General features: G+C 41.0%; 1 protein-coding gene across 4 annotated transcripts in view; it reads right to left on the bottom strand.

Annotated features, from left to right (window-relative positions):
- Positions 1-1,975: 1,975 nt before the first annotated feature.
- The window catches only part of clcn6 (chloride channel 6), a 59,063-nt gene continuing 38,973 nt past the window's right edge, over positions 1,976-22,065 (bottom strand). For 3 of the 4 annotated variants that reach the window (XM_061902410.1, XM_061902408.1, XM_061902411.1), the window contains exons 17-23: positions 20,520-20,629; positions 17,917-18,103; positions 12,071-12,231; positions 7,377-7,533; positions 4,060-4,167; positions 3,872-3,997; positions 1,976-3,784 (exon numbers count right to left, since the gene is read on the bottom strand). In XM_061902410.1, coding sequence (XP_061758394.1) covers positions 3,704-3,784; positions 3,872-3,997; positions 4,060-4,167; positions 7,377-7,533; positions 12,071-12,231; positions 17,917-18,103; positions 20,520-20,629 — 930 coding nt within the window. In that variant the 3' untranslated portion in view covers positions 1,976-3,703. The remainder of the gene's footprint in view (positions 3,785-3,871; positions 3,998-4,059; positions 4,168-7,376; positions 7,534-12,070; positions 12,232-17,916; positions 18,104-20,519; positions 20,630-22,065) is intronic. The other variant, XM_061902409.1, reaches the window with a different exon arrangement.

Genomic DNA, 22,065 nt, shown 5'->3' on the forward strand with positions numbered 1-22,065 from the left:
AAGAACTAGAACATATAGAACATGCTATACCTTTACCAAACTATCTCTCACTCCTAATCCATAAATCTTCTTCCTGGATGTGGCTTCTAAACAACTCTGACAACTCCAAAGGTAAACAATGCGCCACTTCCTCTTCTATCGGTACGTCACTATATTTTACGGTAATGTGTAAATAATTTCACATATAAGTCGCTCCCGAGTATAAGTCGCACCCCCGGCCAAACTGTGAAAAAAACTGTGATTTATAATCTGAAAAATACGGTAGTAAAATACTCTTGATTTGAATCATGTTCAATAATTACATCTGCAGTTTAATAGAACAAACCTTGTTAAATGATAAGAAAACATGCTAATTACTTTGATTATTATCAAGGCTTGGGTCAGGCTGATTGCAAAAAATGAGGACCATATTTTCCAAACTATGAGTCGCAGTTTTTTTCATAGTTTGGCCGTGGGTGCGACTTATGTGTGAAATTATTAACACATTACCCTAAAATATCATTATTTTTTATTTGATTCGCAGAAGAGACGAAGAAAATGTCAGCGATCGTCACACACACATCAGCCAATAAGAATTTGGCGGGGGAGGGTCATGGCAGGAGTGCATTGTGGGTCATGGGACGCTAACTGCTATATGCTATATGCTACTGCCCTCGCTATTAAAATGGATCATTTCAATGTTGGTGGTAACTTATAAAAAGTGAGAAGGGCTGAAGAAAAATGGCGTTGAAAAGGAGATCATGTAGTGCAGATGACAAGCTGGATGTAGTGAAATATTTGGCAGAAAAGGACAAGAGGAAGCGGCACAGTGTTTACCTTTGGAGTTGTCAGAGTTGTTTAGAAGCCACATCCAGGAAGAAGATTTATGGATTAGGAGTGAGAGATAGTTTGGTAAAGGTATAGCATGTTCTATATGTTATAGTTATTTGAATGACTCTTAGGTTAACATAGCAGTTGCTTATTTATGCCTCATATAACTTACACTTATTCAGCCTCTTCTTCACTATTCTTTATTTATTTTAAATTGCCTTTCAAATGTCTATTCTTGTTGGCTTTTCTCAAATACATTTCCCCAAATAATGCGACTTATACTCCAGTGCGACTTATAAATAAATGGGTTGTACTTGTATAGCACTTTTCTACCTTCAAGGTACTCAAAGCGCTTTGACACTACTTCCACATTCACACACTGATGGAGGGAGCTGCCATGCAAGGCGCTAACCAGCACCCATCAGGAGCAAGGGTGAAGTGTCTTGCTCAAGGACACAACGGACGTGATGAGGTCGGTACTAGGTGGGGATTGAACCAGGGACCCTCAGGTTGCGCACGGTCACTCTTCCACTGCGCCTCACCTTCTTTATTATGCATTTTTCGGCAGCTGTGACTTGTACTCCGGAGTGATTTATACTCTGAAAAATACGGTACTAATCAAATGTACTGCAGAAGAAGGGACACTGAAGAAAAATAAAGGTACATACAATTATGAATACATTCCAACTAAATTAATAATAAATAACATTTATGATTCTTAAATAAACTGTCAGTAAAGTTGAAGTGCAAATGAAAATGTTGTCATATTTTTTGCACTTGAGAAAATTGTCAATGACTTTAGACTTGAAGAGAATTGCTAGCTTGAAGTAAAATGCTGTCAACAATTAGGGAATGATGACACAAGCAATATGTACATCGTATTTTAATATTCATACCAAAAGGCTGATCACCTTCTGTCAGCCAAGTACTAAAACACACGTTTGTATTTAAAGCACTTCTGTTTGAAATGTATCAACACAAATAAATCAATACTCCGATTGTAAAGAAAGAATTACTTAGACATAAAAGTGTGAGTAGAAATGTATCATCTTCTTTTGGGATGATATAAAGATGAGTTCATCATTTGGGTTATTACACTGTAAGTACTGTACTGGAGGAATCTGTCAAACGTATGTTTGGTCTTGTAGGAGAGAAAAAAGTCTCATCATTTCAACACCTTTAATAAAACAAAGCAATATCAGTAAATACAAACAAAGAGTCTAATAATGGGTGATAATGAGAAGAGAGAAATATGAAAGTACAATTGTGAAACTGTACTAAGGATGGCTACTTTCACTTTTTAGCCCCGGCTGTGTTTTTCTTTGCTGTAACACATGCTGACTTGTCAAATATTTTCTTTTCATTTACACTCTTAATATTTTCTTACACTTCTGAGTCTCACTTGCAAGGACACGCTCCTTTCAGTGTGTTGCTGCAGCCAGGAAGTAGTCTTTGCCATGATGTTAAATGTTCTAGTCGTGTCCTAAGTGTTTGTACTGTAAGTATTGTACTTTTTACACACTGTCACTTACCAAATACAGAGGTGTTGATGTCGCCATGTAAAATTGCTAATGCTAATCAGTAGCATGTATATGGCCTATCTAATGCACATTAGCATTGAGCTAGCACATTATGGGAAAGTGGAGGCTTGCTTTGGAGCACTTTTCACTCAGAGAGGTTGGTTTTGTTGGCTCCTGCAAAAGTACTGAACTTAGTAGCCATCCCTAAACTAGCACGTGTCGGTATATATCCGTCAAGAGCATTCGCTTTGAGAAGTAGTCTTTGCCATGACGTTAAATGTCTCAGTCTCTTCCTTTGTTGGGTCCTACAAAGTGTTTATACTGTAAATATTGTACTTTTTACACACCTAAACACGGAGGTGTTGACGTCGCCATGTAAAATTGCTAATGCTAATTAGTAACATGCATAAGGCGTATCTATTGCAAATTAGCATTGAGCTAGCGCATTATGGGAAAGTGGAAGCTTGCTTTGGAGCGCTTTTCCATCTGAGAGGTTGGTTTTGTTGGCTCCTGTAAAAGTACCAAACTTAGTAGCATCCCTAAAGTAGCATGTGTAGGTATCTATCCGTCAAGAGCATTCGCTTTGAGAAGTAGTCTTTGCCATGATGTTAAATGTTCTAGTCTTGTCCTAAGTGTTTGTACTGTAAGTATTGTACTTTTTACACACTGTCACTTACCAAATACGGAGGTGTTGACGTCGCCATGTAAAATTGCTAATGCTAATCAGTAGCATGTACATGGCCTATCTAATGCACATTAGCATCGAGCTAGTGCATTATGGGAAAGTGGAGGCTTGCTTTGGAGCGCTTTTCCATCAGAGAGGTTGGTTTTGTTGGCTCCTGCAAAAGTACCAAACTTAGTAGCCATCCCTAAACTAGCAAGTGTCGGTATATATCCGTCAAGAGCATTCGCTTTGAGAAGTAGTCTTTGCCATGACGTTAAATGTCTCAGTCTCGTCCTTTGTTGGGTCCTACAAAGTGTTTATACTGTAAATATTGTACTTTTTACACACCTAAACACGGAGGTGTTGACGTCGCCATGTAAAATTGCTAATGCTAATCAGTAGCATGTATATGGCGTATCTAATGCACATTAGCATCGAGCTAGTGCATTATGGGAAAGCAGAGGATTGCTTTCGAGCGCTTTTCAATCAAAGAGGCTGGTTTTGTTGGCTCCTGTAAAAGTAGCAAACTTAGCAGCCATCCCTGAACCAGCACGTTTTGGTATCTATCCGTCAAGAGCATTCGCTTTGAGGTCCAACGCTCACATTGTTTTTCACAGACGTCTGCTTGGTACCTCGACTGTAGCTGGACCTTCTTGGCGAGTGGAATGGTGGGAAAAGAGCGTTGAAGAAGTGAAGAAACGTAAGGCCGTTAAATGGTGATGGAATGTTGTCGAAGTTTGGCCAGGAGGAACTCGTGGGTCAGGTTATGTCTGGTGATGATGCCCACCATCTGGAAGCGGGAATGAAGCGTGAGAAGAGGACACAGGACAGAGGACAGAGGACAGAGGACAGAGGCTGAGGGACAAGAAGGACTCACTTCTCCCACGGCGTTGACCACAGGTAAATGTCGCAGGCCCATGGTCCTGAAGAGGTTGAAGACCTGCGAGATGCGGGTGCTGGGCGACACGGTGTAAGGACACGGGTTCATGTAAGGAGTCACGTCCTGCAGACACAGGAAGTCATCTGGGGAACCTAATATGGTCACGGCTGCCAAACTGTACCCACCACGATCATGCGGGGGCTGAGCTGGGTCAGGTCCAGGTCGTGGATGTCGGGGTAGCGGGGGTAGTCTTCTGTCATCTCCGCGTACGTCAACCTGGGCTGGCTGGCACTCTGATGACAGGAAACTTAGCAAGACCACAAACTACTAATAACCTCATCAACATGTATCGCCATGATCAATGTCCATGGAGATGTGTTTGCTTCTTAGTCAGAATAAACAGGAAGTATGCAAGCAAGGTTGGTTGCATGAACAAAGTCACTCGCTCTCTGGTAACCAGGAAGTGATCAGTGATCACGCCCCAGCATCAACTATCATGTTTGGTTGACTCTTTGCATGCAGTCAGAAGAGGAAGTCAACATGAAGAAATTGTGGATAAAAGAGAAGTCACCTGGACATGTGACCTGCTCTAGTTGATGAAGTCTATGTAGTGCTTGGCTTCACCTTGCATGATAATATAATATAATGCATGCAGAGGTGGACTTAGAACCAATTTGTAGACAAATGATAGTATTTAAGAATGTTGATAAGTACACAGTGCTATGCAGAGGTGGACTTAGAACAGTTTTATACACAAATGATACAATCTATGAATGTTAATAAGGAGACAATGTTATGCAGAGGTGTACTTATATACATTTTGTACAAAAACTAAACTATGTATATTTGCTGTGGAGAATGTGTGTGTGTGTGTGTGTGTGTGTGTGTGTGTGTGTGTTCTTCCTGGGGGGCATAAAAGACAATAATTGAGAAGCACTGCCCTGGGTTGAAACAAAGACATCCCATAACTTCAACTTGTCTTCTAAGTGTGTTTATTTGCCAAACTACCGGGAATTCTGGCCTATAAGCCGCTACTTGTTTGCTACTCTTAGATCCCTACAATTGTTCTACGCTGGCGGCCATAAGGCAAACAGTTGTCATAAAACACATTGTTTGTGCTCTGGCGCCATCTTTTGGAGCAGTTCTCTTACTGCAGGTCCTGCTGGGTGACGCTGTGCTGTTTCCCGCCGTTTAAAGCTCTGAACCCAAACCGTCTTCAATCCATCCGTAGCGTTTCTACTCGTATGGATTCTTCTTTCATCACTCCCAGCAACGTTTGTGACTTTTACAATATAACTAAAACAAGTCTTAGTTACTAGAGTGTTCCATGTGTGATGTCTGCAGGAGTGTTTTCATGCATAAATTACCATAGCACATACAAATAGATCAATAAAGTACTATCGACCTATCTATTTGTACGTGCTATCGTAATGTAATCAAGCTAGCGTCGTAAGCATTAGCTAATAAGCTAACACGTTTACAAGTATCTGTGTTAGTAATATTAACTTACAATGACATTCTTTTTGTAGTGTTTCACTTTCTGAAATCCCTCAGTAAATTCAGCAGAACGTCAGAGTGGAGTGTTTGAGTCTGATTAGCTGATTGGAGAACTAGCTTGTGCAGCTAGTGCGTCCATGACCATGACTTCTGTTTTGTTTGATCAGCCGTTTTACTGCCCTGTTACAGACACTGTTTGGAAACAATTAAGGTACATTTCACAACGTATATATCTGCGGCTACTACAAATCACGTTTCCATATGAGTTGGGAAATTGTGTTAGATGTAAATATAAACAGAATACAATGATTTGCAAATCCTTTTCAAGCCATATTCAGTTGAATATGCTACAAAGACAACATATTTCATGTTCAAACTCTTAAACTTGATTTTTTTTTGCAAATAATAATTAACTTAGAATTTGATGGCTGCAACACGTGCCAAAGTAGTTGGGAAAGGGCATGTTCACCACTGTGTTACATCACCTTTTCTTTTAACAACACTCAATAAACGTTTGGGAACTGAGGAAACTAATTGTTGAAGCTTTGAAAGTGGAATTCTTTCCCATTCTTGTTTTATGTAGAGCTTCAGTCCTTCAACAGTCCGGGGTCTCCGCTGTCCTATTTTACGCTTCATAATGCGCCACACATTTTCCATGGGAGACAGGTCTGGACTGCAGGCGGGCCAGGAAAGTACCCACACTCTTTTTTTATGAAGCCACCCTGTTGTAACACATGCTGAATGTGGCTTAGCATTGTCTTGCTGAAATAAGCAGGGGCGTCGATGAAAATGACGGCACTTAGATGGCAGCATATGTTGTTCCAAAAGCTGTATGTACCTTTCAGCATTAATGGTGCCTTCACAGATGTGTAAGTTACCCATGCCTTGGGCACTAATGCACCCCCATACCATCACACATGCTGGCTGTTCAACTTTGTGTCGATAACAGTCTGGATGGTTCGCTTCCCCTTTCGTCCGGATGACACGATGTCGAATATTTCCAAAACCAATTTGAAATGTGGACTCGTGAGACCACAGAACACTCTTCCACTTTGCATCAGTCCATCTTAGATGATCTCGGGCCCAGAGAAGCCGGCGGCGTTTCTGGGTGTTGTTGATAAATGGCTTTCACTTTGCATAGTAGAGCTTTAACTTGCACTTACAGATGTCGCGACCAACTGTATTTAGTGACAGTGGTTTTCTGAAGTGTTCCTGAGCCCATGTGGTGATATCCTTTAGAGATTGATGTCGGTTTTTGATACAGTGCCGTCTGAGGGATGGAAGGTCACGGTCATTCAATGTTGGTTTCCGGCCATGCTGCTTACGTGGAGTGATTTCTCCAGATTCTCTGAACCTTTTGATGATATTATGGAGCGTAGATGTTGAAATCCCTAAATGTCTTGCAATGTCACTTTGAGAAAGGTTGTTCTTAAACTGTTTGACTATTTGCTCACGCAGTTGTGGACAAAGGGGTGTACCTCGCCCCATCCTTTCTTGTGAAAGACTGAGCATTTTTTGGGAAGCTGTTTTTATAGCCAATCATGGCACCCACCTGTTCCCAATTAGCCTGCACACCTGTGGGATGTTCCAAATAAGTGTTTGATGAGCATTCCTCAACTTTATCAGTATTTATTGCCACCTTTCCCAACTTCTTTGTCATGTGTTGCTGGCATCAAATTCTAAAGTTAATGATTATATGCAAAAATCAGTTTGAACATGAAATATGTTGTCTTTGTAGCATATTCAACTGAATATGGCTTGAAAAGGATTTGCAAATCATTGTATTCTGTTTATATTAACATCCAACAAAATTCCCAACTCATATGGAAAATAATGTTTCCCTTCTAAAATGTAGTGGGCGCAGCTTATATGCCGATGTGCTCTATAGTCCAGAAACTAGGGTACTTCTGGGTAAAACTTGCCAAAAATACCTTCATATGCCGGTTATCTGTTTGGCCATTTTGCCTGATTTGTTGATGGTTTTGAAAGCAATATCGATTCTTACCGACTGGTTCTCAGCGTAACAGACGCCTCTCATGAGCAGGTTGACCAGCTGAGAGCGCAGGATGAGGCCGTGGAAGGTCAGCGGTCGGAAACGCTCCTCCATGGTCCACTCCTCGCTGGGGGACTGGTCTGGGCACAGGTTGGGGTACGGCATATGCCTAAACATGGCGTAGAACTGGATGAGTGTGATTTGAAGGAGCTGAATAGTAGCAGGCATGGGAGTTCAACTTCATGAAAAAGACTGAAAATAAGAGTAGAAATAATGATGTCCGCTACTGTCTTGTTGTAAAACACCAATGAAAATGACATGTAGCATTTAGACGGGCTACACTGTCGCAGAACTCATCCAGGGCTCCAACTTAACCACAGCAAAAGCCAGGACCGCCCTCGTCAATTGTCCTAAAGCAATTGACCAACATCTGACCGCCCTTGATGTTTTACTTGTTAATGGTCGAGGGATGTATTAATAAATGCTATAATGATAACGTGTGATAAAATTCCAGACGGTTAGTAATACGTCTCATTTTTTAATTGCTGAAAAACTGTCATTTATTAATTAATGCATTTTAGGCAACAGGAAGTCAGGCGTGGTCTGGTTTGATAATCATGGCGGAGCAGATTCCCCCTCGGAGTAAACAAAGCCAAGTGCTTGGTTTAAGCTCAAATTCCCTCGCTTCCCTGCTGTGTTTAGATGGAGACAGGTGTGTCCCAACACTGAAAGTATACCCTGCAGTGTTTAGATGGAGACAGGTGTGTCCCAACACTGAAAGTATACTCTGCAGTGTTTAGATGGAGACAGGTGTGTCCCAACACTGAAAGTATACCCTGCAGTGTTTAGATGGAGACAGGTGTGTCCCAACACTGAAAGTATACCCTGCAGTGTTTAGATGGAGACAGGTGTGTCCCAACACTGAAAGTATACCCTGCTGTGTTTAGATGGAGACAGGTGTGTCCCAACACTGAAAGTATACCCTGCAGTGTTTAGATGGAGACAGGTGTGTCCCAACACTGAAAGTATACCCTGCAGTGTTTAGATGGAGACAGGTGTGTCCCAACACTGAACGTATACCCTGCTGTGTTTAGATGGAGACAGGTGTGTCCCAACACTGAAAGTATACCCTGCAGTGTTTAGATGGAGACAGGTGTGTCCCAACACTGAACGTATACCCTGCTGTGTTTAGATGGAGACAGGTGTGTCCCAACACTGAAAGTATACCCTGCAGTGTTTAGATGGAGACAGGTGTGTCCCAACACTGAAAGTATACCCTGCAGTGTTTAGATGGAGACAGGTGTGTCCCAACACTGAAAGTATACCCTGCAGTGTTTAGATGGAGACAGGTGTGTCCCAACACTGAAAGTATACCCTGCAGTGTTTAGATGGAGACAGGTGTGTCCCAACACTGAAAGTATACCCTGCAGTGTTTAGATGGAGACAGGTGTGTCCCAACACTGAAAGTATACAACACACTATTTGATGTTGCTTTTATTTTCCCAACTCAGCTGCTGTGACTGAGAGTTAACACGCAGCAGGTGATGGATGTCACAACATGTTTATAAAGTCTTTACTTTGTTTACTGGGATGTTCACTCCTCCTTCATTTAACTGCTGTCAATCTTTATTTTTGTTGGCCAAACTGTTGCACTGATGGGAGGGAGGCGTTGGAGAAGAACAAAGCTCGTTTATTAGACTTCACATTCATTAGCTAAACTGTTTGGTGTTTTAATTTTGATATCAAAAAGTAAACACCATGTTTTTAGACATTACTTGTGTATTTTTCATGTCACAAAGGTGTTACTTTAAAAATCACTCATGTGACACAGCATTTTGTTAACGAGTTATTATGTATCGTTAATTCCTATATGACATATTTCTGCTCAAACTCTTAATGGATCTGTCCAGATACAGAATCTACATATAAATGTACATAACATAACTCCCTCTATTAAAATTTAAAAATAAGAGGCGTCATGTAATGACAAAAAGTTGACAAGTTTATATTAATAATTAATTTAAAAAAAACTGTTCACGCACGCACGCACGCACGCACGCACGCACGCACGCACGCACGCACGCACGCACGCACGCACGCACGCACGCACGCACGCACGCACGCACGCACGCACGCACGCACGCACGCACGCACGCACGCACGCACGCACGCACGCACGCACGCACGCACGCACGCACGCGCACGCACACACACACACACACACACACACACACACACACACACACACACACACACACACACACACACACACACACGTACTGTATATGCCTGGAAAGACAATCATGTTTGCCTTGGTGCCCTAAAATATGAGCCCTCCTTTAAGGCAACACTTGCCTTGACGTTAAAAAGTGAAAATTGGAGGTGAGTGGAATCACATGTGGCCCTGCGATGAGGTGGCGACTTGTCTAGGGTGCACCCCGCCTTCCACCCGATTGTAGCTGAGATAGGCACCTAAGCCCCCGCGACCCCAAAGGAAATAAGCGGTAGAAATGGATGGATAGAATCCCATGCCTGCCACAACCATGTGTGTTCTTAAATGTGTATTCCAGTTTTGATGTGGTCTTCCATGGTGAAGAAGTCTAATGAATGTTTTATTACATTAGTCCAAATGTGTCCAACATTGTGGGTTTGCTGGACGGGGTCCACATGGCTAACAGAAACATCTCTGCCATCTTAAATGGGTTGTACTTGTATAGCGCTTTTCTACCTTCAAGGTACTCAAAGCGCTTTGACACTACTTCCACATTCACACACACATTCACACACTGATGGAGGGAGCTGCCATGCAAGGCGCCAACCAGCACCCATCAGGAGCAAGGGTGAAGTGTCTTGCTCAGGACACAACGGACGTGACGAGGTTGGTACTAGGTGGGATTTGAACCCGGGACCCTCGGGTTGCGCACGGCCACTCTCCCACTGTGTCACGCCGTCCCATCTTCCACTGGTTCTTTATATATGCATCTTCTCTTCTCTTCTACGACACTTTTGTGAATTGTGTGAATTATATTTATATAGCGCTTTTCTCTAGTGACTCAAAGCGCTTTACATAGTGAAACCCAATATCTAAGTTACATTTAAAGCAGTGTGGGTGGCACTGGGAGCAGGTGGGTAAAGTGTCTTGCCCAAGGACACAACGGCAGTGAATAGGATGGCGGAAGCGGTAATCGAACCTGCAACCCTCAAGTTGCTGGCACGGCCACTCTACCAACCACTTCTTGGTTCCATGACCCGCCCTGTCTTGCCTCTGACTGGCCTGTCCCTAATGTCAACCAATGGTGACTCATCATCATAACGTAACCAACAATGATGTTCTAATACATCAGGGGTCGGCAACCCAAAATGTTGAAAGAGCCATTTTGGACCAAAAATACAAAAACAAATCTGTCTGGAGCTGCAAAAAATTGAAAGCCATATTACATACAGATAGTGTGTCATGAGATATAAATTGAATTATGAGGACTTAAAGGAAACTAAATGAGCTCAAATATAGCTACAAATGAGGCATAATGATGCAATATGTACATACAGCTAGCCTAAATAGCATGTTAGCATCGATTAGCTTGCAGTGACCAAACATGTCTGATTAGCACTCACCCCAAGTCCATAACATCAACAAAACTCAACGTCATTAGTTTGGTGGACAAAATGAGACGGAAAAAGAAGTGGCATAAATCACGTCTTAGAAAGTCGGAGAAAGTTTTGCATGTAAACAAACTAGGGTGAGTTCAAGGACCGCTAAAATTAGTAGGACAAAACGGCGCTCGCCAAATACTGGAATCAGTGAAGCATGTTTAATATAAACAGTGTGCTTTATAGCAATTAGGGAGGTTTGTGTCATGTTTGTCCTCCAACAGAACCAAATTAAAACAAAAAATATGTTTTTTCCCCCTCATCATTTCCATTTTTCATATATTTTTGAAAAAGCTCCAGAGAGCCACTAGGGCGGCGCTAAAGAGCCGCATGCAGCTCCAGGTTGTTGACCCCTGCTATACGTAAACCAACCAATCATCATTGATGTTTCCCCTATATTTTGTGGACTTGTTTCACTCCGCAGCTTTCATTTTTGTTGGAAAACCCTACTTTTTACCACTAGATTATCCAAAAGAAAAACGGAAAATATTTAGTTTTTTACTTTTACAGAGATAATAACGATAGATTAGTGACTATTAGGGTTGCAAAGGGGTGGGAACTTTCCGGATATTTACCACGGGAAGTTAAGCTCAGGAAGTTTGGAAATTTTGAGCATTTTTTGATGATTCAAAGTTGGACCCCCTGGCTTGTAAAAGACTAATTCAATGCCACACATAGTCAGCTAAATGATTCAAAGTTGGACCCCCTGGCTTGTAAAAGACTAATTCAATGCCACACATAGTCAGCTAAATGATTCAAAGTTGGACCCCCTCGCTTGTAAAAGACTATTGCAATGCCACACATAGTCAGCTAAATGATTCAAAGTTGGACCCCCTCGCTTGTAAAAGACTAATTCAATGCCACATAGTCAGCTAAATGATTCAAAGTTGGACCCCCTGGCTTGTAAAAGACTAATTCAATGCCACATATAGTCAGCTAAACAATTGGAGTAGTCTTGCAAAATGTTTTTGGACAAATGACTAGAAATATGCTAGATGAGTAAATGAAGAGTCAATCAGCATGCTAAATCAAACTAGTTTGAGTGTGGATCTTACCTCCTGTCCAACATCTGCTGGAAGAGGTCCTCTCCCTCCCCGGCCGGCTCTACCACAGCTGCCTGCTCGTCGCACACGTTCCTGAGTTCGCTGGAGGGGTAGGACTTCATGGACTGGCAGCGGCGCCGTTGCTCGCCGGCACGCGACACGATGCTGGATTTCTACACGAGCAAACGTCCAAACACCAACATTTGACTCTCTCAAGCAGGGCAGACCCAACTGTGGACGCTCTTTACTTTTCTTGGACCACAACATATTTCCCAGAAAAACAGTAAAAAGGTAAGTAAAAAAAGAGCAGAAAGACGTAATGTAATTAGAAAAAAGATTAATGTTTTATACAAAAGTAATACAAATTAACTCAAAAAGTATGTGGGGGACTTTGTGATGTTTATTTTATTTTGTAAAGAAAAAACCGCTCCAAACAGACATTACATAATATCAAAACTTGTGTTACAGGTGATTATTGTATTATTACGAGTATGAAAATGTAAGCTTTTTCTCATGTATTTCCACTCTTTTTTCTTTTCCAACTATATTCCAAGCGAAGCCGAGCAAATTGTTGCACTTAAGACCCGCCTGTGATAACTCCTGACTTTGTCACCTGTAACACAAAGCTATGTCATCTCTCTTCATGCAATGCAGGCTTCGCATGGCCCCTTTTGTCCTGCTTTACCCGACACATGAAAGGTGACACATTTGGGGTACGCTCTATCCACCACTGTTGAATATCTTGAAATGTGTGTTAGGCTATTCAAACTCTGACCACAGCGTCAGTTACTATGCAGAGAGGTGCTTTCATTTATTTTTGGCAGACTGCATTGCTAATTGATTATCCCCTCTCTTCCTCTCATGCGAGATGTATGTCTGTTTTCAGCATTTTTGTTTTTTTTTACAAAAAGAAAATGGTCCCCATATAAGTTGACTTGATGCTACTCGGTGAACACAGTTTGGCCGCCCCTTATGTCATATTGCTCCAAATGATATGGGCTGGCATGGAACATGTCTCATACAATCAATTCTGTCTTTTCTTCTATTCAGTCAAGTCATTTACAAAAGGTAAACATGTAGGCTACTAGGAGCTAGCAGCTACACGACAGCTAAGCACACAAGTTAGACATAGCTAGTAAGTGTCCTTAAAGGGGAACATTATCACAATTTCAAAAGGGTTAAAAACAATACGAATCAGTTCCCAGTGGCTTGTTGTATTCGCTATTTGCGATGCGACTGTGACGTCACACAGTGCTGCCAATACAAACAACATGATGGTTACCACAGCAAGATATAGCGACATTAGCTCGGATTCAGACTCGGATTTCAGCGGCTTAAGCGATTCAACAGATTACGCATGTATTGAAACAGATGGTCGGAGTATGGAGGCAGATAGTGAAAACGAAATTGAAGAAGAAATTGAAGCTATTGAGCGAAAAGCTATTGATGCTATTCAGCCATAGCGTGGGTGTACCTAATGAAGTGGCCGATAGCATGGCTGCCTTATTAGCATCGCCGGTAAAATGTGCGGACCAAACGATCAGGACTTTCGCATCTTGTGACACTGGAGCAACTTAAATCCGTCGATTGGTAAGTGTTTGTTTCGCATTAAATGTGGGTATCTAGCTTCAAATGTACATACAGCTAGCGCAAATAGCATGTTAGCATCGATTAGCATAGCATGTTAGCATTGATTAGCTGGCAGTCATGCCGTGACCAAATATGTCTGATTAGCACATAAGTCAACAACATCAACAAAACTCACCTTTGTGATTTTGTTGACTTAATGGTTGCAAATGCATCTGCAGGTTATCCATACATCTCTGTGCCATGTCTGTCTTAGCATCGCCGCTCAAATGTGAAGACACTCTGGTACATTCAATGGGGGTCTGGCGGCAGATTTCTTGCCAGTGGTGCAACTTGAATCCCTCCCTGTTAGTGTTGTTACACCCTCCGACAACACACCCACCAGGCATGTCTCCAAGATTCCAAAAAATAGTCGAAAAAACGGAAAATAACAGAGCTGAGACCCGGTGTTTGTAATGTGAAAATGAAAATGGCGGCTGTGTTACCTCGGTGACGTCACATTCTGACGTCATCGCTAAAAGAGCGATAAACAGTAAGTCGTTTAATTTGCCAAAATTCACCCATTTAGAGTTCGGAAATCGGTAAAAAAAATACATGGTCTTTTTTCTGCAACATCAAGGTATATATTGACGCTTGCATAGGTTTGCTGATAATGTTCCCCTTTAATTGAACAATATTGCAGTCTATGGCGGCAGATTTGTCAATATAATCAAGTATCAAATAATGATAGCTGCTCTTTATTTACACATGCAAAGTCTCCCAGGCTGAAGTCTATTAGAAAGTACGCAGTTAAAAAGGCGTCGACAAGCATGATTTTGTACAATATTGTGATTGTTTCCAACTGTGTAACACTACAAAGTGCAGGTCTACCATAACAATATTGTGATTGTGTCCAACTGTGTAACACTACAAAGTGCAGGTCTACCATAACAATATTGTGATTGTTTCCAACTGTGTAACACTACAAAGTGCAGGTCTACCATAACAATATTGTGATTGTGTCCAACTGTGTAACACTACAAAGTGCAGGTCTACCATAACAATATTGTGATTGTGTCCAACTGTGTAACACTACAAAGTGCAGGTCTACCATAACAATATTGTGATTGTTTCCAACTGTGTAACACTACAAAGTGCAGGTCTACCATAACAATATTGTGATTGTGTCCAACTGTGTAACACTACAAAGTGCAGGTCTACCATAACAATATTGTGATTGTTTCCAACTGTGTAACACTACAAAGTGCAGGTCTACCATAACAATATTGTGATTGTTTCCAACTGTGTAACACTACAAAGTGCAGGTCTACCATAACAATATTGTGATTGTTTCCAACTGTGTAACACTACAAAGTGCAGGTCTACCATAACAATATTGTGATTGTTTCCAACTGTGTAACACTACAAAGTGCAGGTCTACCATAACAATATTGTGATTGTTTCCAACTGTGTAACACTACAAAGTGCAGGTCTACCATAACAATATTGTGATTGTTTCCAACTGTGTAACACTACAAAGTGCAGGTCTAACATAACAATATTGTGATTGTTTCCAACTGTGTAACACTACAAAGTGCAGGTCTAACATAACAATATTGTGATTGTTTCCAACTGTGTAACACTACAAAGTGCAGGTCTACCATAACAATATTGTGATTGTTTCCAACTGTGTAACACTACAAAGTGCAGGTCTACCATAACAATATTGTGATTGTTTCCAACTGTGTAACACTACAAAGTGCAGGTCTACCATAACAATATTGTGATTGTTTCCAACTGTGTAACACTACAAAGTGCAGGTCTACCATAACAATATTGTGATTGTTTCCAACTGTGTAACACTACAAAGTGCAGGTCTACCATAACAATATTGGAGCTCTGAGTATTGCTGTCCAAAGCTATGTAGCAGGAATCAAACGTACTTTTGTTTAGTTTGGTTGGGAAAAATACGTTAGAAAAGGTTTGACAAATGAAATGAGTCAAACAGAACAATGGAAGGTATAAAAACACTAACCTATTTATTATTAACCCTCTGGAGTGGACTTCTGCTGTCTTTAAGTTAAGGTGAAGTGGTAGTTGCAATTTGGCCACAATAATTCATAAAGTTAAATTCATGACGTATGTTACTGGATACTGCATAATACTGCCTTGGAGACTTTGTATGTGGAAGTCAGGGGTCACCAACACCAGGTCGCCCGTAAGGACCAGATGAGTCGCCCGCTGGCCTGCTCTAAAAATAGCTCAAATAGCAGCACTTACCAGTGAGCTGCCTGTATTTATTTATTTATTTACTAGCAAGCTGGTCTCGCTTTGCTCGACATTTTTAATTCTAAGAGAGACAAAACTCAAATTGAATTTGAAAATCCAAGAAAATATTTTAAAGACTGGGTCTTCACTTGTTTAAATAAATTCATTTTTGTTTTTTTTAACTTTGCGTCTTATAACTTTCAGAAAGACAATTTTAGAGAAAAAATACAAGCTTAAAAATGAATGCGTGGGTTCCTTCCGGGTACTCCGGCTTCCTCCCACCTCCAAAGACATGCACCTGGGGATAGGCCCCTCCCACCTCCAAAGACATGCACCTGGGGATAGGCCCCTCCCACCTCCAAAGACATGCACCTAGGGATAGGCCCCTCCCACCTCCAAAGACATGCACCTGGGGATAGGCCCCCCCCACTTCCAAAGACATGCACCTGGGTATAGGCCCCTCCCACCTCCAAAGACATGCACCTGGGGATAGGCCCCCCCCACTTCCAAAGACATGCACCTGGGTTAGGCCCCTCCCACCTCCAAAGACATGCACCTGGGGGATAGGCCACTCCCACCTCCAAAGACATGCACCTGGGGATAGGCCCCTCCCGCCTCCAAAGACATGCACCTGGGGATAGGCCCCTCCCACCTCCAAAGACATGCACCTGGGGATAGGCCCCTCCCACCTCCAAAGACATGCACCTGGGGATAGGCCCCTCCCACTTCCAAAGACATGCACCTGGGGATAGGCCCCTCCCACCTCCAAAGACATGCACCTGGGGATAGGCCCCTCCCACCTCCAAAGACATGCACCTGGGGATAGGTTGATTGGCAACACTAAATGGTCCCTAGTGTGTGAATGTTGTCTGTCTATCTGTGTTGGCCCTGTGATGAGGTGGCGACTTGTCCAGGGTGTACCCCGCCTCCCGCCTGATTGTAGCTGAGATAGGCGCCCCCCGCGACCCCAAAAGGGAATAAGCGGTAGAAAAGGATGGATGGATGGATGGATTTAAATTTTTTGACGAAGAATATTTGTGAAATATTTCTTCAAACTTATAATGATTTAAATTCAAAAAAATTATCTTGGAAAATCTAGAAAATCAAATTTAAATCTTATTTCAAAGTCTTTTGAATTTCTTTTAAAATTTTTGTTCTGGAAAACCTAGAAGAAATAAGGATTTGTCTTTGTTAGAAATATAGCTTAGTCCAATTTGTTATATATTCTAACAAAGTGCAGGTTGAATTTAACCTATTTAAAAAATGTCATCAAAATTCTAAAACTAATATTAACCAGGAAAAATTACTAATGATGTTCTATAAATTCTTTTTTAAATTTTTTCAAAAAGATTCGGATTAACTAGTTTTTCTCTTCATATTTTTCGGTTGAGTTTTGAATTTTAAAGAGTCGAAATTGAAGATAAACTATGTTTCAAAATTAAATTTTCATTTTTTTCGTGTTTTCTCCTCTTTTAAACCGTTCAATTAAGTTTTTTTTCATAATTTATTCTCTACAAAAAACCTTCCGTAAAATTAAAAAAAAAGTATGACGGAATGACAGACAGAAATACCCATTTTCTATATATATATAGATTTATTTATTAAAGGTAAATTGAGCAACTTGGCTATTTCTGGCAATTTATTGAAGTGTGTATCAAACTGGTAGCCCTTGGCATGAATCAGTACCCAAGAAGTAGCTCTTGCTTTCAAAAAGGTTGCTGCCCCCTGCTGTAAGTAGTATGCAAATATAATTATTTTAACTTGTTTATGTTGACAATTTGTTTGATTATGACGTGCTATTGTGCGCTTAGCTGTTGTGTAGCTGCTAGCTCCATGTAGCCTATATGTTTACCTTTTTGTAAACGACTTGACTGAAATAGAAGACCAACAGTGTGTGCTTATTGGAGGACGTTTGGATGTTAAGTGGACTGCTGTATCGCAGATTTCAGAGACGAGCCCATTGAATGCGATACGTACATATTTGCTGATAGGAACGATATCAATAGTCCAAGAAGGGGAAGTACCTTGAAGTGGATGTTGTTGCTGACCAGGATGTTTCCCTTCATGAAGTCCCGCTCGTTCTGGCGATTCTCGGTGACCACGGGGAAGGCGTGATAAATGGTAGTCCGCAGGATGCTGACCAGGGACTGGACGCGGGTGTGCGGGTACACGTAGGTCAGGTTGGGCTCCATGATGTCGCTGGCCGTCAACCTTTGGTAGATGGAACATAAGACAGGCTGTTAGAAGAATGATATACAACTTATCACACAACTCTTATGCTTTAAGGCCGTTGCTCTAGTTATTATTTATTGTGCTCAAGCTGTACTTTGATTTTCTTACAAAGGCACACAACTTGTTATCTTCCACTGCAAGTTAGGAGTGGCCTCGCCGCAGATGTTTCTGTCTTTCAGGCTGCTAACAGCCAAGCACGAACCAGCACCTCAACGAAGTTAAAGCGACAGCAGGCAGACAAAGCAGAGACAAGGCGCAATCACAAGGCCCCCAACACATTTCCGTTCCGAATGATTAATTATTGAGCGTGCTGAGCTGCTCGCATATAATGTGTGACCCCTCCCTTTAGAAGCAGCCACAGCGATGTAACTAGGGAACTCTCAAACTGAATAAATAGAGGAACACGTGGGCTGTTCATCAGAGCGTAGGGTGAGACTGTAACTGAGTGTGCAGCTCCATGCGTTCTCCTCATGAGCAAAATTGAACTCTGTCTCTGCCTGATTCCTTGCTTCTTGTTCTGTTTAATAGATAGTTCGGTGTTTAAACCTGACACAGGTGTTCAGCGATCCTGTTCTGTCTCCCTGTAATGTTTGTCTGATCTTGAATGGGATTGTGCTGAAAATTGTAACTTTCCTGAAGGAACTCTCCTGACGGAATAAATAAAGTACTATCTATCTATCTATAAAGTTATACTGATTCAGGACACCTTGAGTACAAGGTTTTGATTCAAGTTTGGTGATTATAGCTCATAGAAAAGGAAAACCCACAAATCTGTGACTCGGAAAATGCAAATATCGTCAATACTGGAATCATGTCACAACCAAATCAATCAATCAATCAATCAATGTTTATTTATATAGCCCCAAATCACAAATGACTCAAAGGACTGCACAAATCATTACGACTACAACATCCTCGGAATAACCCAGAAAAGGGCAAGTAAAACTCACACCCAGTGGGCAGGGAGAATTCACATCCAGTGGCAATGCTGACTATGAGCAAATGAACTCAAAACATTTCAAGTGTCCAAAGTAGCTCATTTTTATTAATGGCCCGCGGCACAAAAGTTAGCTTTCAAATATTATTTTTATTAATTTTGCAGAACTACGCCTCAGCTTCTAATATTTTGATACTTGCTTGTCAGCACGTTAACTGCTATATTTTTTGAAGCTAGTTTTGTAGGCGTACACCCCAGTCAAATTTTAGTACTGGATGCATGCTAACATTAGCATGCTAACATTAGCATGCTAACATTATAAACAGATTCTTCAGGTACACACCTCAGAGTAATATACAGTATTTGTGTACTTGACGCATGTTACAGTTAGCATTTTAGCATGCTAAAATTAGCTTGCTGGCTTTTTTTATAGCGAATTTAACAGGTATACACTTCAGTGTCATATATTTTGGTATTTCACTAATGCTAACTGTACGCATGCTATTGGTGGTAAGCTACTATTTTTATCTAGTTTTGTAGCGACACACCTCACTCATATTTTGGTACTTGATACATGCTAACGTTCGCATGCTAGCATATTAAACACATTTTTAGGTACATACCTCAGAGTAATATATTTTGGTACTTGACAACATTTTAGCATGCTAATTTTAGCATGCTAGCTTTATTAGGTAATTTATCAGGCATACAGCTCAGTGTCATACATATTGCTACTTCACTAATGCTAACTGTAAGCATGCTAATGTAAACACAGTATTGTTAGCATGCTATGTTTTTAGCTCATCTTGCTAATATTTTTGTTACTTGACACTATCAGTCCAGCATGCTAACTCTTAACATTTCAGTCTAACTTTCGCTCTTCAAAATTCACACAAAATTTGTAGCAAAATTGCATTTTCTAGCTGTTTGAAAAAAAATCGACATATCATACTGGTTTTGAAGATGAACACTATCAAAATGGGCCCCACATTCTTTGATTTGTCAGTCTGTGGCCCTCAGTGTAAAATGTTTAGGCCCCCCTGCTAGTGTATATGAGAACAACACGCAATTGACAGGTGTTCATACACCAATCATAGTTCAACAAAGCATCGCTTTTCAAAATAATCTTAAATACCAAGCTGTGTCTGAAAACTACATATGCTGCCATATTTACATCTAACACAATTTCCCAACTCATATTAAAACGGGGTTTGTTCATTTGAGTTTTTAAAAAATCTACTAATAAAATGCATAAAAAATGCTGTAATAATAGTATTCACTGTTAGAAGCGGCCCTCTGGGGCCAAACATACAGTAAGTGCCATGTGGCCCTCAGTGAAAACCACTTCCACACCTCTGGTTGGGTGCCACGGTTGCTCTCATCCCCAGGTGGCCCAAACATTATCAGATGTGCAAAAACCTTGCGGCACTTTTCTCCAAGTCCAGAAATCCCACGTACTTGTCCATCTCCACCTCAGTCTCCCAGTCCAGAAGCGGCACTCCCCTCAGCTGAATGTGGATGTCATAGATGCCCTTGTTGAACATGTCTCCGGTCCACTTGGCCACCTGCTGGCCAGAGGGGCAAATGTTCAACAAATGACTTCATGATGTTGATACACGTATATTAAGGTTATTTATATATGTCCCAAAGGGCTGAACACATTTAAACAGAAAGGTTAACAACAAATAATAATCACAATGAGTACGGATTATTCTATGCATAAAACATAGTTGAAATGCACAAAAATACAAAACAAAATAAGGTGAAAGATGAATTTGCTATGTAAATAATAATAAAAGCAATTTAAAAGGAGTTACAATTGCTGCTGTAAAATGTTCCCTCTAATGTTCCAAATGCGTGAGCAGACACAAAAACTCCTTGAGCGTTGAGGGGAGCACATGTGAGCGATGTTAGATGTAGACGTGCACATGTGAGCGATGTTAGACGTAGACGTGCACATGTGAGCGATGTTAGACGTAGACGTGCACATGTGAGCGATGTTAGACGTAGACGTGCACATGTGAGCGATGTTAGACGTAGACGTGCACATGTGAGCGATGTTAGACGTAGACGTGCACGTGTACTGTGGCCACAACAGAACAACACCGCTAACAAACATGACTAAATAACAAGTTAAATGTTTTATTATTAGAATCAAATGACAGCAGTGATTTCCATGTGATTATTTTCTAATATAAGTATTCCGGCCCAATTACTATGACAATAACAAAAAATATTGTTTTTCATGAGCTGTGTACTAATATTGTATGTCTGGGTGGAGTTCCTGCTTTGGAAATAATTTGTACTCCTTTCAGATATCCAACAAAAACCTTCCCATGTTACACAATAAGATGCAAACATGGGATCATGAGTACAGTCCTGGAACTTTGGTTGTCAAATATATCTTTATTAGTATTTATTTAATATAATAACATGGTTAATATTTATAAAATAAGATAAAATTAAGAAAAAAACTTTTTTATTGTTCACTAAAGAAGGGTTGGGTGAATGTGTGTATGAAACTGGTGGGCTTGGGTACCTCCAACAAGGTTTGGAACCACAGCTTTAAGGTGATGCAGTGTCACACAACTGCAGTAATAAGAATAAACATATTGTTAAATGTATGCTCTCTGGCAATGTGATCATTTTGAATATTAAATGGCTTATTACTGTTGAAAGGGCTCATTAGATTGTGGCCTGGCATATTGGACCACTGAGGTTCGTGTTAACTTTTTGTTTACCCTGCAGTTGGAAAGTCTTCTATGACAGATGATACTTTAAGATGATTAAAAGCGGAATATGTTATTAAAGAAAAAGAAGGAAGAGTTACAGTGAAAAGCATTTTTAACGCTGCACATAGTGCAGAATGAGACTATCTCATTGATTGAGTTTACAAATTCAAAGGCATAGTTGTTGCCTCGCCAGCTTTCTGGTCCACTCACATACTTTCTGGTCTACTCACATACTTGGCCATGTGATCGGGGATTTGTTGAGCATTGATGCA

The sequence above is a fragment of the Nerophis ophidion genome, linkage group LG06 (assembly GCF_033978795.1).
Source record: "Nerophis ophidion isolate RoL-2023_Sa linkage group LG06, RoL_Noph_v1.0, whole genome shotgun sequence".
In the NCBI taxonomy this organism is placed as follows: Eukaryota; Metazoa; Chordata; class Actinopteri; order Syngnathiformes; family Syngnathidae; genus Nerophis; species Nerophis ophidion.